General features: G+C 45.2%; 1 protein-coding gene across 2 annotated transcripts in view; it reads left to right on the plus strand.

The window, feature by feature from the left end:
• AXDND1 (axonemal dynein light chain domain containing 1) overlaps positions 1–17,553 on the plus strand; it is a 41,103-nt gene that overhangs the window by 21,500 nt on the left and 2,050 nt on the right. For both annotated transcript variants that reach the window (XM_082229042.1, XM_082229043.1), the window contains 10 exons: positions 274–508; positions 1,410–1,623; positions 2,956–3,049; positions 4,014–4,222; positions 6,077–6,173; positions 10,661–10,771; positions 10,906–11,067; positions 13,750–13,887; positions 15,689–15,780; positions 16,917–17,065. In XM_082229042.1, the coding sequence (XP_082085168.1) occupies positions 274–508; positions 1,410–1,623; positions 2,956–3,049; positions 4,014–4,222; positions 6,077–6,173; positions 10,661–10,771; positions 10,906–11,067; positions 13,750–13,887; positions 15,689–15,780; positions 16,917–17,065 (1,501 nt within the window). The remainder of the gene's footprint in view (positions 1–273; positions 509–1,409; positions 1,624–2,955; positions 3,050–4,013; positions 4,223–6,076; positions 6,174–10,660; positions 10,772–10,905; positions 11,068–13,749; positions 13,888–15,688; positions 15,781–16,916; positions 17,066–17,553) is intronic.

The raw sequence follows: 17,553 nt of genomic DNA on the forward strand, positions 1-17,553 counted from the left end.
TTAGGCTTTCCGGGTCATGTGGCCAACATGACTAAACTGTTTCTGGCGCAACGGGACACCGTGACGAGTACCAGAGCGCACGGAAATGCCATTTAGCTTCCTGCCGCAGTGGTACCTATTTATCTACTTGCACTGGTGTGCTTTCAGACTGCTAGGTTGGCAGGAGCTGGGACAGAGCAATGGGAGCTCACCTTGTTGCGTGGACTTGAACTGAGCATACAGTCCCTGAGAAAGGTTTCAGGATATTATGGCATTTGTCCCTTCTCCTGCTAGATGTTGAATGAGGAGTTGGCGCAGTTTGGTGGAGAAATCCTCCTTCTGAGACAAGAGCCCCTCACGGTGACTACTAATCTACAGAAGCAATGGGTGGACCTGGGACTTGTTGTGCACGGGCGTCACAAGACTCTCAAGGGAAGGATGCCTGTTGAGTTGAAAATGCTGGAGAGAATCAACAAGCAGTCCACTCTTCTCTGTGAGCAGTACCGTATAAGGATTTGCGGGGATAACGGTGAGAAACAGCTGGGTTTTCCCAAAAAGATTTTCTTGAGCACCTCTGGCAAAGGAAATTAAGAACCTTTTCCTGATACGATCCATAAGAACATAAGAAGAGCGTGCTGGATCAGGCCAGTCGCCCACCTAGTACAGCATCCTGCTCTGTGGCTCTCAGCAACTGGTATTTGGAAGAATTGCTGCCTCCAACTTGGAGGTAGAGCATAGTCTTCACGGCTGGTAGCCACTGATAGCCCTCCATCACTGCCTCCTGGGGAGCAAGTTCCATAGTTTGTGCACTGTTTGAATAAGTCCTTCCTTTTGCCTGTCCCGAATCTTCCAATGTTCAGTTTCATTGAATGGCCGCAAGTTCTAAAGTTACAAGAGAGAGAGGGAGAAAAAACTTCCTCTCTCCATTTTCTCGATGCCACGCATCGTTTTATAAACTTCTATCATGTTGCTTCTCACTCAGCGTTTCTCTAAACCAGGCATTCCCAAACTCGACCCTCCAGTTCCCATCATCCCTGACCACTGGTCCTGCTAGCTAGGGATGATGGGAGTTGTAGTCCCAAAACATCTGGAGGGCCGAGTTTGGGGGTGCCCGCTCTAAACTAAAAGGTTCCAAAGGCTGCAGCCTTTCTTTGTAGGGCAGTCATTCTATCCCTTTGATCATTTTGCCCACCTTTTTCTGATCCTTTTCCTTTTTAAGATGAGCCGACCAGAACTGGAAGCAGTACTCCAACTGTGGTTTCACTGTAGATTTGTATAACAGCATTTTTCTGTGGGGCAAGCAGAAACGCTTGCTTGCACTGGCGAAACCATTGCCTTAGCATGGTGTTTCCACCTCTTAGGTTTATGTTTAACTCGAATTGCCTTCCTACATCATTTCTTGTTATTTTACATTTTTATGTTCTCTCCAGGATCTGCTAGAATTTTAACGTCTTTGATCAACAGCTTGGAAGACTGGAGCTTCAAGCTGCTTGCCAACAAGCAAAAGGGTTCTATGCATGAAACGGAGTGGATAAAATTTTTCCAGACAGTTTCTGAATGGATAGCCCAGATAGACGATCTCTTGAGCTTCATTGGTTCTGGCGACACTGTAGAGGACCGAAGGCTTAGAGCATTTCATAGCTTGTAAGATAAGATGATTTTCAAAGCTGTTTGCTTTGCTTCTGTAGAGCACTTGTATCTGGACAGATAATAATCTTTTAATAGAAACTTTCAGATGACAGAGCCCTTCACTTCTGAGTCATCAGTTGAGATCAGATGGTTGGGTGGAGACACATTTGAATAATTGTTAACTAATAATTTTAACAGAATTTTGAATTCAGCAAGAGTTTAAAGTGCAGCAATATTGGCACCAACCACTGACCTCTTCCTGCCCCAATCAAAAAGCTGGAAGGGGCTCTTTAACCCCTCCCTCTGCCATGAACAGTGAGAGGGGGATAGACGGAGCTCTCCCTTTCCTTGCAGCTCTGCTGGTAATCTGAAGGAGCCTTTTCTGCTGGTCACATTGAGGCTTGGACTAGAGAGCCCTTTGGCTCACTAATGGATCAGTATGGGTCAGCCGTGTGGAGCCCCCCTCCTGATGCCATTGCTACACCTTACCTGGAGGGAAATTGGTCCAGCTGCTCAGCCCTACCCTCACTGCCGATCTGCCCTACCCTGCCACAGCTCTGCCCCAACACACCCTCCTGCTTTGGCTGTGTCACAAGTCTGGTGGACACATGCAAGAACCTTTGTTCCCGACACCTTTGCTTTCTGTTTGCAAGAGGATTCGTTTTTATGCAGTGTCAAATTTCTACTAGGCTCAGATGGAAATGCCCCACTCCATCTCTCAGCTCTCCACAACCTCATTCCCACCTCATTCTCTTTCATATGTCAAGGCCCCTCAAGAGCAGTCAATAGGACAAATAGACAGGGAGGCACAGCAAAAACCTATGCAATTTTAAAAGTCCTTTGTCCATGTCTTGGCTTGTATGAGAGAGAGCAACAAGGCGTCTTTGGATTGCTGGGGTCCAGCAAAAAAATTGTCATCAATCCCCATAATATTGAACCAGTCAGACAGATGGCAACTGGTGAAGACAAGTATTGTCATTGCCAAAAATGATTTCCCCCCTGTAATCTTGGCTCATCTCTTGTTTTCTTACCATGAAAGAAAAGATAGGAGAGCTCCATGTCTTTTCTCTCATGAATGCAATCAAGTCTGGAAGATGTGATTCTGAGAAGACCGTTATGAGGAAGAGCGTTCAGCAACCCTTGCCAGATCAGTGTCGCATCCTTTGAAATTGAAATTATACTTTCAGCTTGACCAGTGTGTGGAATTTTATTCTCAGCTCAGAATTTGGGGGTTCTTTGAGCCCATTTTAATAATGATTTGGAAGTTAAGAGTCTCAGGTAGTGTCTGGTCCTGATCTAATTGGTTATGATGTTGTTATTGTTGTTGACTGAATTGTTTCCTTTAAGGTTGATACCTGAGGATGTGTTCAAGAAGATTCAGCAGTGGATCCTGACAACCACTAGTGGTTCCGAGAAAGAAAATGATCAGCTCAGCCATGAAGTAGGTGTCCTGGTGTTTCTCCAACTTCTAACAGCAGAGGCACACTTGTTTCAAACTAAAATGGAAGGCAAACTTCACTCTTAAAACACTCTAAATGTAAGCCTTTTTATGTGTAAGGTAATAATTACCTGTGCTCAGAGGAGGCCCACCTTGTGTTTCTGCATGTGTCACTCTTCTGAGCGTGTGTCTTGATTAGAAGCAGCCAATCCCAAAGAAGTAAGTCAGGCAGAGAGAGAAGAGGCAGCCTTTTTTGAAGGCCAGCAGTTCTGCTGCGTGTCTGTATTGAGAGCAGTTGAAATGGTCAATTTGCAACTGATGCAGAATTGGAGAGATGTAGATTTCTATAGCAAAGCTAAAAAACCACAACATAAAAAGTGGGTCTTGTTGCAGGCTAAGGATAGGTCTTGGATCTGAAAAGCTCCCCCTTTCTTCTTCCTATATGATGTCTGTCTTGTACATGTGTACAGATGTACAGAGAAAAGAAGTACCGTATTTTTTGCACCATAACACTCACTTTTTTCCTCCTAGAAAGTAAGGGGAAATTTCTGTGCGTGTTATGGAGTGAATGCCTGCGGGTGGCGGGGGGTATCTGCTGCAGTCATGAGCAGAGGATCCATGGTTCCCCTTCCTTCCCTCCTCTGTGGTTACAAAGCATGGATCCACATGGATCCTCAGGATTTTTGCATTGGGCTACTCCAAACTCACTGTCAGATCACATGTCTGTGGCCACAGCATGAACCACAAAAATCATATATCCACTATTTCATTTAGAATATTTTTTTTTCTTGTTTTCTTCCTCTAAAAACTATGTGTGTGTTATGGTTTGGTGCGTGTTATAGAGCGAAAAATACGGTAAGTCCCTGGGACTTGTTCCTGTGCAAGCAGACCTAGGATTTCAGCCCTAGTGTTCATGCTGTGACTTTGTGGTATAGCTTGAATCCACCTTGCTCTAAACTTCCTACAGCTGAACGACTTCCACAATGCTCTGAGCAAGTGGATGGTCAACCTGCTCATCCACATGGCTCCAGACCACATCTCTCGTGATACCCTCCCCTTGACTGATGCAGAAGCGGCAAGGCAGGCAGAAAGGAAGCTGCTGAACATTTTCAAGCTGGAAGGAGAAGCCACAGGCCTGGCTGCAAAGCTGAGCACATTCTCCTGCTACATAGTCAGGTATTGCTGATCCCACTGAATCTCATCCGCTTCATAAAGTCACCCCACCAGGCGGGAAGGAAGCCCATGCCATGACAGAAAAGCTGTGTGGCAATGACAGAGAGCACCATGATAGGGCACATCTAGTGATATCTCTGTCTCAGCTACCCACACAGTAAGTGAACAGTAATATTTCCCTCACAAGGCTGTTGGAGGATGAACACACATTTTTATTTATATGTGGTATAGATGTAGATCAGGACATGACCAAATACTGAAGGAGGTTTTTGTAGCCTGGTTTGTTTTAGTGCCTCAGCCCCACCTGTTCCACCTGGTTCTACAGGGAACCAGGCAGAGGGCCTTCTCGGTGGTGGCACCCGCCCTGTGGAACGCCCTCCCACCAGATGTCAAAGAGATAAACGACTACCTGACATTTAGAAGACACCTGAAGGTAGGGAAGTTATTAATGTGTGACATTTTAATGTATTTTTAATCTCTGTTGGAAGCCGCCCAGAGTGGCTGAGGAGACGCAGCCAGATGGGAGGGGTACAAATAATAAATTATAATTATTATATTAAAAGGGACACAGGTAGCGCTGTGGGTTAAACCACAGAGCCTAGGACTTGCTGATCAGAAGGTCGGCGGTTTGAATCCCCGTGACGAGGTGAGCTCCCGTTGCTCGGTTCCTGCTCCTGCCAACCTAGCAGTTCAAAAGCACATCAAGTGCAAGTAGATAAGTAGGTACCGCTCCGGTGGGAAGGTAAACGCCGTTTCCGTGCACTGCTCTGGTTTGCCAGAAGTGGCTTAGTCATGCTGGCCACATGACCTGGAAGCTGCACGCCGGCTCCCTCGGCCAATAAAGTGAGATGAGCGCCGCAACCCCAGAGTCGTCCGTGACTGGACCTAATGGTCAGGGGTCCCTTTACCTTTACCTATTATTATTATCATTATTATTATTGTGCTGGTGTTGCCTAGGAGATGTTTTGACTCTTGCAGTTGTGATGAACGGGGTATCATTAGGCAAGCTCAGCCCTCCCTTGCAAGATTAGACACAATAATATTGACCTATCTGGTGGCTGTAAGGATTGCCATAAGATAATGTATGTGAAGCTTTTCATACACTCTGACAATATTCTATAAATACTAAAATTCATCTGGGTTATTAAGCAAGCCTTCTGGGGACTCTCCCAGAAATCTAGGCAACAAAGCCAAAACCAGGATTGCAGGCAGCAAACAGACACCATTCCATCTCTCTAGATATGAGTCAGCAGAGAGGGAAGCAGGTAAAGTTGTTCCTGGCATGTCTTCAGGTCTAATTTGCTAGAATAATGCTCATCAGAAAAGCTTGCTTAGAAAATGAAAGATTTTGTGTCCTCAATGAAATGATTATTATCACTATAATTATAATTATAATTATAATTATAATTATAATTATAATTATAATTATAATTATACTGAGCATATAATGATGTCAATACGAATGGCACTGAGCACTTCAGACAGAGTACTCCATGCATACATTCTCTCAGTAATCCTGATCAATGCTGTTAGTTAGGATTAGTGTTATCATTCTCATATTTCAGAAGGCAGAATGGGGACGGAGGCTGAGATAATGGGTTGACATTTTTCAGGGCTTCCTAAAGAATTCACAGAGATAAGATTTGAAACAAGTAATTCCTAGCTTTCAAATAGTAGTCGCCCCCCCCCCCGCCCTTGCCTACAGTTAGTTGCCTCCCTTTTCTCATTTGTAAACTTCAAATGTAAATGGTCCTCATGACAGAAGGAACGTGACGAAACTGGCTTTCTCATATTAAAGTGGCATTGCTGTGCCGTAACCTATTGCTGTGGGTACAGTGACATCATGTATTTCCTCAGCTGTTGCAAGGAGATGGTAGCGACGATAACACGCCAGAAGATGGTAACTCTTCAACCAGATGCAGAACATGAATTGCAACAGTTAGAGAGGATCAAGGTAAGTGAGACCAAATGTGGTCTCTTGCCATTTGTGCATCACTGTCCAAATCCATCCTACTGTTTTTGGTTTTGAAGTTGGTCATTGAATAACCAATCCTGAAGATAGAGTAAATTTTTTGTTAGTTGATGCAAACCCACGTATTACCCATGTGGTAGCAGTTTTTGTGATGAAGGCCATGAAAGTCAGGGAAAGATTTATGGATGACAACGTAAAGACCCCTTCATCGTCTGTTTAACTCGTTGCTTGTTTTCCCTCTCTTTCTATTTTGTGGGATGAAGGTTTTGTTGGCATAGTATGTAATGAATTTTAATATTTTTAACTATTGTTGTGTTGATGTTTGTGTACAGGCATGGTCCTCACAATAAACGGATTTGTTGTTGTTGTTGTTGAATAAGTGAAGTAGTTCCTCGATTGGGTCACTCTACTTGTTCTAAAACCTTCACAATATTTCAAACCCTGAGATGGTCTTTGTTGCTGTTCCTGCCGCTGCTCTATTGATTATGGTGATGATGTGAATTTATCAGCTGCTGTTCAAAATTAAGTATTTTTTCCACGACACTGCCTTGTTTATTACCCTGGAATGCCTTCAAGCCTCAGCACAGTGCACAAAGGCTGTCTGAAGCAATGGAGATGACTTCAGCTGCTGGGCACTTCTCGGTGTGGGGCTTAAAGCTGTCCCTCATTCGCAGCCTCTGGTGAGCTTTCTAGGTCAGATGGGGATGTCGGATGGCAGCCAGTCCACCGATGAGAAGAGAGTTGCTGTGTAATGTGGCTTCAGCCGCCACCATTTTTATTGTCCCGGAATACCCCTGGGCATGACATCAGAACCCCGAGGCATTATGGGGTGATAAAAATGTCATTGTCTCTCTCAGCAGCTTCAGCCTGTCACTTCTTTGTTGAGCACTGGACCAAAAAGGAAACACTAAGCAAACAGAAAGGAGAGGATCAGCCGCTTTGACGGGTCTTCTGAAGCCCATGGCCCCACTGTGCCAAGTGCTGCTTCTGGGCCTGGCTCCCTGCACGCATAGTTCTGCGGTCCCCATGTCTGCATGTAAGCAATGGCAAGCATTTTTCACATTCTCTTGTGAGCAGCTTTCCAGGGTCCGCATGCCAGGGGTGGATGGGGCCGCAGGCGAAAGAGGACAAGTGGGATTCTTGTGACTCTTGACTTTTGCAGAGTAGGCATCATTCCAGCCACACAAAAGCCAGAGGGTTCTACATTTGCGGTTAACAAGCTGCCCTCAAAATTTCCATAAATCTTGGTACATTGTGTACCTCTTGCCTACTTTTAAAGATGGCTTGCTCACAGTTGCCGGCGGGCAATGCCGTGCGTACTTTTAAAAGCCCAGCCAGTTTTCAGTTAAGTGGTTTTTCTTACGCATTGTGAAATTTGAACTCTGTTAACACTGCCGATCCGGGCTGTGGTGACCCTTGTTCAGGAAGTTCCAGGATCCAGCCTGGGCCGGTGCTGTTAAGGGGGTGCCTAGTTGGAGAGGAGGAGAAAAAGTCTGCAGTTGAGCCCAGTAGTGTCACAGAAATCATGACGGTGCATGGAAGGTACCCCCAATATTTCATGTTCCTCCCTAGGCAGGAGGAAGAAAAGGCTGAAAATTTGTGGTAGTGTCAATTATGGCAGCCATCAGCAAGGGAGGATAGGAGTCTCGTGCTTCTGTGAGCCATTTTTGAGAACTAGATTGGAAAAGAGAAGTGTGGGCTGTTTGAAGGCACGCAGGAAGGTCTGGGCTGCTTCAGGCTGAGTGGGAAGGTAGGCTGAGGCTGGGCTGTTCGGAAAGTCTCAAGTAGGGTTGGGACAATCATGTCTCTCTTTGGCCCATGTTGCTTTTCCGACATCACTAGGGATGTTGGAGGATTCTGATGGAAACAGAAACAGGTGCAAAAATTGTTGCTCTTCACATCATCTCTCATTTTCAGGACCAGGTTCACTTCATGTGAATGAAAGCAGCATTGACTGACACCACTGTTTGTTTGTTCCAAAGCTGTGAACGTTACGTAATAATAATAATAATAATAATTTATTATTTATACCCCGCCCATCTGGCTGGGCTTCCCCAGCCACTCTGGGCGGCTTCCAAAACAATATTAAAATACTATAATACACCAAACATTAAAAGCTTCCCGAAACAGGGCTGCCTTCAGATGTCTTCTAAAAGCCTGGTAGTTGTTGTTCTCTTTGACATCTGGTGAGAGAGCGTTCCACAGGGCGGGCGCCACTACCGAGAAGGCCCTCTGCCTGGTTCCCTATAACTTGGCTTCTCGCAGCGAGGGAACTGCCAGAAGGCCCTCAGTGCTGGACCTCAGTGTCCGGGTAGAACGATGGGGGTGGAGACGCTCCTTCAGATATACTGGACCAAGGCCGTTTAGGGCTTTAAAGGTCAGCACCAACACTTTGAATTGTGCTCGGAAACATACTGGGAGCCAATGTAGGTCTTTCAAGACCGGTGTAATGTGGTCTCGGTGGCCGCTCCCAGTCACCAGTCTAGCTGCCGCCTTCTGGATTAGTTGTAGTTTCCGGGTCACCTTCAAAGGTAGCCCCACGTAGAGCGCATTGCAGTAATCCAATGTTATTCTGTAATAACATTACAGAAACTTGATTGCGTTCCTCACGTGCAACCTCCTTTGAACCCAGTGGAATTTGCTTTTGTATAAACATGCATCAGATTACCCTGTAAATCTCTGTGAGGCAATTGCAACTTCACTTCCGCAAGGCACCTACTGTTTCTTAATGAAACAGTTCCCATAACCTGGAGTTTCTCCAAGCCTTTTAATCCCTGCCAGTCATGTCTTCTGCAGTGTGCAAACTTTTTTTGCGCAATATTGTGTGTTTATACAATCTGCTGCTACTACTGCATGGGAATTGAAGTGTGCCCACATTGACATTAGAAGCCTAACAGAGCAGGCCTAATCCTGTCTTATCAGAAGTAAGTCCTATTGAGTTCAATGAGGCTTGCTCTCAGGCAAGGGGGTTCTGGATGGGATTATTTATTTATTGAATTTATATCCTGCCCTTCCTCCCAAAGGAGTTCAGGGCAGCAAATTCATAAGCCCTGTGATATGAGAAATAGCTGGTTCCAAACAAAAAGGAAGTTGGAATGAGTCTTAAGAGCACAGGCTAGACTCCTAACTATGTCTGCTCAGAGGTAAGTCGCATTGAACTCTATTGTGTGAAAGCCAGCCTCATTTGGTGGAAAGGCAGGAAACAAATATAACAAAGAAATAGGTTCTAGTAATCAAATCAGTCTGATAGATGTGCAGTTCATGTCAGAATTCACAAAGACTGAATTCCTGGGTGGGCTATTGGGATTTTGGAACGCTGGGGCTCTCTGGAGGAGATGTTGCATAGTGATAGCGATAGGGGCAGGGCATTGGCCCAATGGGACTTCAGGTTTAAGCGGGCCTTTAATAGTCCTCCCTCTTAATCTCCATTTATGACAACAGTACCACTGAGAATGTAAAAAATAGTGTTTTTCATTGGTGGGTGTTACACAAACACAAGCAACCTTAAAAGGGAGCAGGTTGTTGTGTCACAGCCTGCGTATTTCCTGTTCACAGGAAGTTTATGTTTTGTTATATAGCTGTTGTTTTTCTCTCTGCGTCTGGACATCCGAAGCAGGCAGTCATGTTTTCTTTGTTCTGACCAACGCTGAATAAAGTTGTAAATATGCTCTCCTGAGTGCATCCTTCGTTGTGCGAACTCTGCTGATAGAGCGTGTGCGAGCTCTGAAATGCGGCAAGCTATTTCTGAGGCTCGTGTCGCTAATTGACTGATACTGCGTTTCTACAAGAGATCGATGGATCGGACGCATGACGGCGTGGGGGCATAATGGCCTTTGTCTCCCTGGCAGTATCCCAACAATCTGCAATTAGGGCAAGGGTTTTCCAACCCAAAGGCTGTTACTCCCTGGGCAGCAAATACATGGACCTATCGATGATAGTACAGGCGTGAATGAGAGGTCACAGTATGCATTTGCAGGGAAGATAATGGCTGGGATTAATGGTGGACCTCTCAAAAACACTTGTCCCCCTACAAAGTCCAGCTCCACCTACTGCCCATTTGGGTTGGGAAGCTGAAATGGAGAGCCATATGCTAAGCAAAACATTGTACAACTTAAGATGTTTGGAAGCGATTCCTCTAAGCATAGTTCAGCATAAGCAACTCTCTTTGAGCCCTCTGGAAGAGCACCACAGGGCAATTGTTTTTACAGTGGTACCTCGGGTTAAGAACTTAATTCGTTCTGGAGATCCGTTCTTAAGCTGAAACTCTTCTTAACCTGAGGTACCACTTTAGCTAATGGGGCCTCCCGCCCCCGCCGCACGATTTCTGTTCTCATCCTGAAGCAAAGTTCTTAGCCTGAGGTACTATTTCTGGGTTAGTGGAGTCTGTAACCTGAAGCATCTGTAACCCGAGGTACCACTGTATTTCCCCTTTGGTGATTGGTTGCTTCTTTCGCTCTCTCTTTTTCCAGACAGAGTGCTTGGATTGGATTGAAACCTGCAACCTCCTCCTGTCTGGGATGAAGACCACTCCCACCACTTTAATGAGCCAAGAAGACCTGGTCAGCCTGTTTGGGTTAGAGGTACTGGCAGAAATAACCTTTGGTGTGACTGGTGGTGGTGGGGATTTTTTCTCCCTCTCTCTCCCGCCCTCCACCTCTCTTCTGGCGTAGGGCAATAGCTCAGAAGGAGAATTTCACTTGCAACCTTTTTACAGGTGCTTCAACTGAAACGACAGCTGCCTCCTCGTCCGGAGCAGAGAGTGGAGAGCTCCACCACCACCGAGGTACCTGTGGAGGAAGAGAAAAAAGACAGAGAAGCTGTGGATGTTCTAAAAGATCAGGAGGCAGCAGAACAGAAGCAAGTGTTAGAAGCAGAGGTGAGCATCTCCATTAGGAAATGTAGAAAGCTGTCCCTCTTCTTTCAGGGCTTCTTTCTTTTTCGCTGGGGCTCATGGCCATGTGTTTATTGCTATCTGGTGGGAGTTTTGAAAAGGGAAGCCTGCAGTTTACAAACAGAAGAAATATATATCTATCCCTCATGACTATGGAGAAGAGATTGGAGACATATTGTGGATGCTACCTGGAAAAGTCATAATATAGAGAAGCTACTTCCAGTTGGCTACACAGAAGTTGTTAATGGTGTCAGGAGTGGCATCACTGCTGGGCCCCTGGGTTGGCAGTGTGGAGGAAGCAGATTGCATGGATGGGGCTGTCAACGTGGCTGTTTTTCTTACAAATACGTCCCGCGTGATAAGCTCCCTTTACATATTATCAGGAACAATGGGGTATTCGTTGGCTGCATCACATTGCTGGATATGTATGAACTGCCCTTTTAATGCTTTGCGTTCTCCCCTTCTGTGACTTAAATTCCTTGCTGTTCTGATCATACATCCAGCACCTCCCTCTTTGATCACTTCCTGAAAAATTGCAAAAGCTTTGAAAAATCTGAGGAATTGGAATTTGATGCCAGTAAATACTGGTCACTGAACTGAGAATTTCTTGCTACAGATTCTGGATTCTTTTTTTTTTAATATTTATTGCAATTTCCTTTAAACAACAAACAAACCACCAAACATATAAAGTACCATCACCACAGGAAAATCAAAATAAGATTTAAAAAGATAAACAAAGAAAAAAAGAAAGATAGATATAAAATACAGTTGTTCAACAATCATATTTTCATGATCTTAAGACTTCCTCTCATCGCCCTTCTCTGCGTTTTCGGTCACAAAGTTATAGACAGCAATTTATTACCTTATTTCAATTCTTAACTTATCTCGAATATTATGTCCCAGATTTTAAATAACTTTATCATAAGCTAAGCTGCTTGATTTAAACATAATATTGTTTCAAACTTCATCATTTCATTAAACCTGACTTATTCTCATATGTCTTACAGCCAAGTTACTGCTGCCCTGTTACTTTCAGTCGTGCATTCTCCTAACATTCATACAATTTATAGTGTTTTTGTAAATAGTCTTTGAATTTTTTCCAGTCCTCTTCCACCGTCTCTTCTCCCAGGTCTCGAATTCTGCCGGTCATTTCAGCCAATTCCATGTAGTCTATCAGTTGCGTCTGCCATTCTTCCAGTGTGGGTAAATCTTGGGTCTTCCAATGTTTCGCAATAAGTATTCTTGCTGCTGTTGTCGCATACATAAAGAAAGTTCTATCTTTCTTTAACACCCCTTGGCCGACAATGCCCAGAAGGAAGGCCTCTGGTTTCTTAAGGAAGGTATACCTAAATACCTTTTTTAACTCATTATAGATCATTTCCCAAAAGGCCTTCACTCTCGGACAAGTCCACCAGAGGTGAAAGAATGTTCCTTCAGTCTCCTTACATTTCCAACATTTGTTATCGTGCAAGTGGTATATTTTTGCAAGCTTGACTGGGGTCATGTACCACCTATATATCATTTTCATAATATTTTCTTTCAAGGCGTTACAAGCCGTGAACTTCACACCGGTGGTCCATAACTGGATTCTGGTTTCTTCTGGTGCAGAACATAAGCAGGGCTGTGGGCAATGCAGCAAAAGCAAGCCTCGCAAAGGAAAGGCACCCCCTTTCTCCAGCTGTTGGTCATAAAAGTGTCTACTTGAGTCAGAAACTTTATGCTACAAAGTTGTATACCACTTTATCTTTCTTAGCTTTCTCACAAAGCATCCTGGGAATTGTAGTTTGATGAAGTGCTGAGGATTCTCTTTTCAAGGATGGTTGAGCATGTTTAAATATGGAAAGTGGATAAGCCAAGAGTGTATACACTTCCGATTCTCCAGCAGCAGAGAATCAGCCCCAGAATTCATGCATGGTCTGTGAACCTGGGGCATGGGGGGGGGGCGGAAGGGGTGGGTGACAAGATGGCCCCTGCCTCCCCCCAGCTGTAGAGCAGCCAAGGGCGCACGCAGTCCATATGGGTGCCGCTTGTGTGGTGTCCATATGGGCTGCCACTCTCACACGCCATCTGTACGGGTGTCCGTATGGGCTGCCGCGTCGTACAGCCTACTCCATACAGCAGCCTGTATGGTCGCCGTGCAAGCAGCAGCCCGTATGGACGCTGCGTGCAAGTGGCTGCCCGTACAGACTGTGCATGTGTGGCATCCCATACGGTCACCGCACATGCGCCTTCCATACAGGATGCTGCACATGCGCACTTCGTACAGGCTGCCGTGCCCCTGGTGCCGGAGAGGGTTCCTCCGCCACTGCTGTGAACACTGACTCCAGGAGCTCCTGAACCACAATTGACAGCGTAGCCTTATGTGGAATATGAAAATAATTGAAGGTTGTGTTGATCAGAGCTTTTTTTCTAGAAAAAATGGTGCCGGCACTCACCGCGAAGTTGTTACAGTTAAGTGCCACACTTTTAACATATCCATTAAAAAGGCGCCGGTACTGCATACTATCGAGTACCCCCAGGGGGGAAAAAGGACTGGCGTTGATCATCATGATCCTTCCATACACCATCTGAGTCTCTTCTGTGCGCAGTTTCCTTGATGATGAGGAAACAAACATTGCATTGTGTGGCCCTTCCGTTTCCCCTTGCTCCTTCTCTTTGTCCTTGCAGGAACAGCCGCCCGTGCCCAGCACCAGCACTGGTGAGCAGGCCAAGAGTCTTGCGGTCACTTACCCAGTCAGATACATTGGAGATGATTCTAATGTGTATGTCAAAACCATGCAAGTGCAAGAAATCACAGTGTCACGGGTATGTATGTGCATATAAATAGATAGATCTTCTCCGAAGAGGTGTGTCTATTTGGAACAAGGTGTGGCAGCTGCTTTAGAGTAGAGGTTCTCAGTGTTAGTTATTTATATCCCACCTTGCAGCAGAAGAATCGTTATTTGCATCAGCCACTAGCCATAGCAATAAAACCAAATAAAATGTACTGAAGGTAGAGGTAAAAACTTAACTCTAGAAAATACATTTGGGAGTTTACATCAATAATCAAATAATAGATCTTATTCTAATTGTCCCCTCTAAAAACCCTGCAGTTTTTGCTGTCACCTGATCATCTTGATCTGCTAAAAGAAAGGATGCAGTAGGAACGGTTGAGTGACCTGGCACGGACAGTAATAGAGGGGTAATAACCTCACTCCTCTAATCTTTATAAAGAGTGCAAGCCAGAAGCACACAAGCCATTGACTCAATACTGCCATCTCCACAGGGACAGAACCGTTTTTCCAGCAGAATTTTTTGAAATCAACCCTCAAGTACTGTCGAAGGCAGTATATTCAATCATGCGAAAGTGAAAGCGTGTCTGTATTTTGAAATTGTTACATTTTGCAAATAGGGTGCCAAAGTGTCTAGGTGGGAAATATTCATACCATGGACAAAATTTCCTTATTTTGGCCAGATTATTCTGTCGCTCAGTGTCATATAGGCACTGTCTAATTAAATTATTTGCTTTACTGAAGCCAAATGTTAATAACTCTTGTGGTGATAAACCAGAAAAGTAGATTTTAGTCCAAGTGCTCCCATGACAATCTTGCGATACTAATGGCAGTAGACCAGTGTATCCCACCATTTTTCTCCAAGGAGCTCAAGGTGGCATAGATGGTTCTCCCCCTGCTCATTTAATCCCCACAAAACTCCTATGAGACAGATTAGGCTGAGAGAGGCGGTGACTGGCCCAAAGGCACCCAGTGAGCTTCATGGCCGAGTGGGGATTTGAACTCTGGACTCCCTGTTGGGATACTGCCAGGGAGACGGAGGCATCAGGCAGGCCCCCAGTCGTCTCCGGACGATCCCCGGTCTCCCGTGGAACAGCATCAGTCAATTAGCGACACGAGCCTCAGAGACATTCCAAGACCCGTGCACACCCTTTCAGCAAAGCCTCCACAACGGAAGATGCAGACAGGAGAGCATATTTACAGCTTTATTCAACGTAGATCAGAACAAAGGAAAAACATGACTGCTTGCCTCCGTGTCCAGGAAAACAGCCGGAACAAAAGCTATATATAAAACGGAAGTTCCCAGCGAGAGCTGGAACGAAACAGGCATGTGATACACAACAATCATGCCTGACCATTTAAGGTGGAACGGAACTATATCCTAAGACTCCCAGGTCCTAGTCCAACTCTATGGCCACTACAACACACTATTACAGCAGGAAACAGATCTGGGAAGTTCTCCTGCACTGGCCCCATTGAAAAGAACGGCAGTGGTGCATGGACACCGTTATGGGGTTTTTACAGGAGATATTCTCAGGCAATTGTGACCTGTATAAACCTTTTCTTCTCAGAGGCAGAGTAATGGCAACTTCCAACTCTGTGCCTCTCTAAATAAAACAGTGCAGTGACCCTGTAAGGTGGGCCAGAATTATCTTTATCCCCATTCTGAAGATGTAAGGGATGAGTGAGCATCACTTGTCTAAGGCTACCTAGTGTGCTCATAGCTGAGGCAAGATTTGAGCCAGGGACTTCTGTATGCCAGTTCTGAGACAGAAAGTAGCCTGTTGATTTATTTCCTTTCATTTCCTATAAGTTATTCACTCTTCTTATTCCAGAGGGAGTTGCATGCCAGCCAGTGGACCACAAAGGCCTCAAAGAAGGAATTTGAGTTGCTGGCATCACTGGAAATTTTGGAAGAGCGACTCATGTGAGTATAGAACCACAGGGAAAAGATGGATGGATATGTGCATTCTTGTGCAGACTAGAGACTACAGGGTATCTTGAACAGGTGGCCTATGTGATTGCAGGTTGTCTATTCCGCCACAACACATTCCATTTTTAAACAAAAATAGGACGCAGGTGGCGCTATGGTCTAAACCACTGAGCCTCTTGGGCTTGCCGATCGGAAGGTCGGCGGTTCGAATCCCCTCAATGGAGTGAGCTCCTGTTTCTCTGTCCCAGCTCCTGCCAACCTAGCAGTTTGAAAGCACATCAAAGTGCAAGTAGATAAATAGGTACCGCTCCGGCGGGAAGGTAGACAGTGTTTCCATGCGCTGCTCTGGTTTCGCCAGAAGCGGCTTAGTCATGCTGGCCACATTACCCAGAAAAACTGTCAGCAGACAAACGTCGGCTCCCTTGGCCAGTAAAGCAAGATGAGCGCCACAACCCCAGAGTCGTTCGTGACTGGACTTAACTATCAGGGGTCCTTTACCTTTACCTTTAGTGATATGTGAGTTCTCATGTGGTTTTGAAGTGCTAGGAATAAAACCTCTCCTGTAGGTTTTATAGACTTGCAATGTAGTAATTAGGTGTGGATTCTTACATAGGTTGCAGTAATATTGGCCGTTAGGAACATTTTGGGGAATGAAGAAGCAAGAGAAAATTTATTTTTCACAGTAGGAAGCGACCAGCTAGAGTAAATCAAATTACCGTATTTTTTGCACCATAACACTCACTTTTTTCCTCTTAGAAAGTAAGGGGAAATGTCTTTGCGTGTTATGGAGCGAATGCCTGCGGGTGGCGGGGGGGATCTGCTGCAGTCGTGAGCAGAGGATCCATGGTTCCCCTTCCTTCCCTCCTCCGTGGTTACAAAGCATGGATCCACATGGATCCTCAGGATTTTTGCATTGGGCTACTCCAAACTCACTGTCGGATCACATGTCTGTGGCCACAGCATGAACCACAAAAATCATATATCCACTATTTCGTTTAGAATATTTTTTTTCTTGTTTTCCTCCTCTAAAAACTATGTGCGTGTTATGGTCCGGTGCGTGTTATAGAGCAAAAAATACGGTAGTGTTATTGGTTTCTTGCCTGGTCAGGGCTATGAATTCTTTCTTTCAGAGAGGCTGAAAAGCGAGCACAGCAAGCTGAGGAAAAATCTGAAGTCCTTCATGAGGACTTGGAAGAAGCTCTGGCAAAAATCCAGAACATGGAGGGTGAGCCACCAAAGCTGAAGGACTCTGAACCAAAAGAAACAAAACTCAAAGCAGGTAGGGCTCAAGACTTGAAAGGTGGAATTGCAGGCTCTAAAAAAATGCTCTGGAATTTTAAGGGCAATTTCATGCACCACGCGTTTAGGCGTACATTTGAAAACATAAAATGGGAATGTGATAAACTGGTTTGCAGGCTCAGGTGCGTTCAAGGTACAAATGTGTCGGAGAACCAGGATTGCCTGCACTTGCATCTCAAGCGTACATTTGGGTGGTATAATTGAGTATGCTGCTGCTGCTGCGAAATGGCTCAAAATAGACAAAACAGGCATAGGGAAGTCACGTGTTGCACGTCTTGCTGAGCTGTGCCATTTCAGACTATGTGTATTATATTTCCATGCTGCCTACCACACAATAGGAAAAAGATGTACAGGAAGTGTGCTTTTGGAGGAGAGCGGAGAACATTCCCAGATACAGGTTGTGCTAAATACGTTGTGCTAGCGCAATGGGGTTCCTCCTCCCCTTGACATCCCCAAATCTGCCCTGGA

Source organism: Podarcis vaucheri (assembly GCF_965113315.1).
Source record: "Podarcis vaucheri genome assembly, chromosome: 6".
Lineage (NCBI taxonomy): Eukaryota > Metazoa > Chordata > Lepidosauria > Squamata > Lacertidae > Podarcis > Podarcis vaucheri.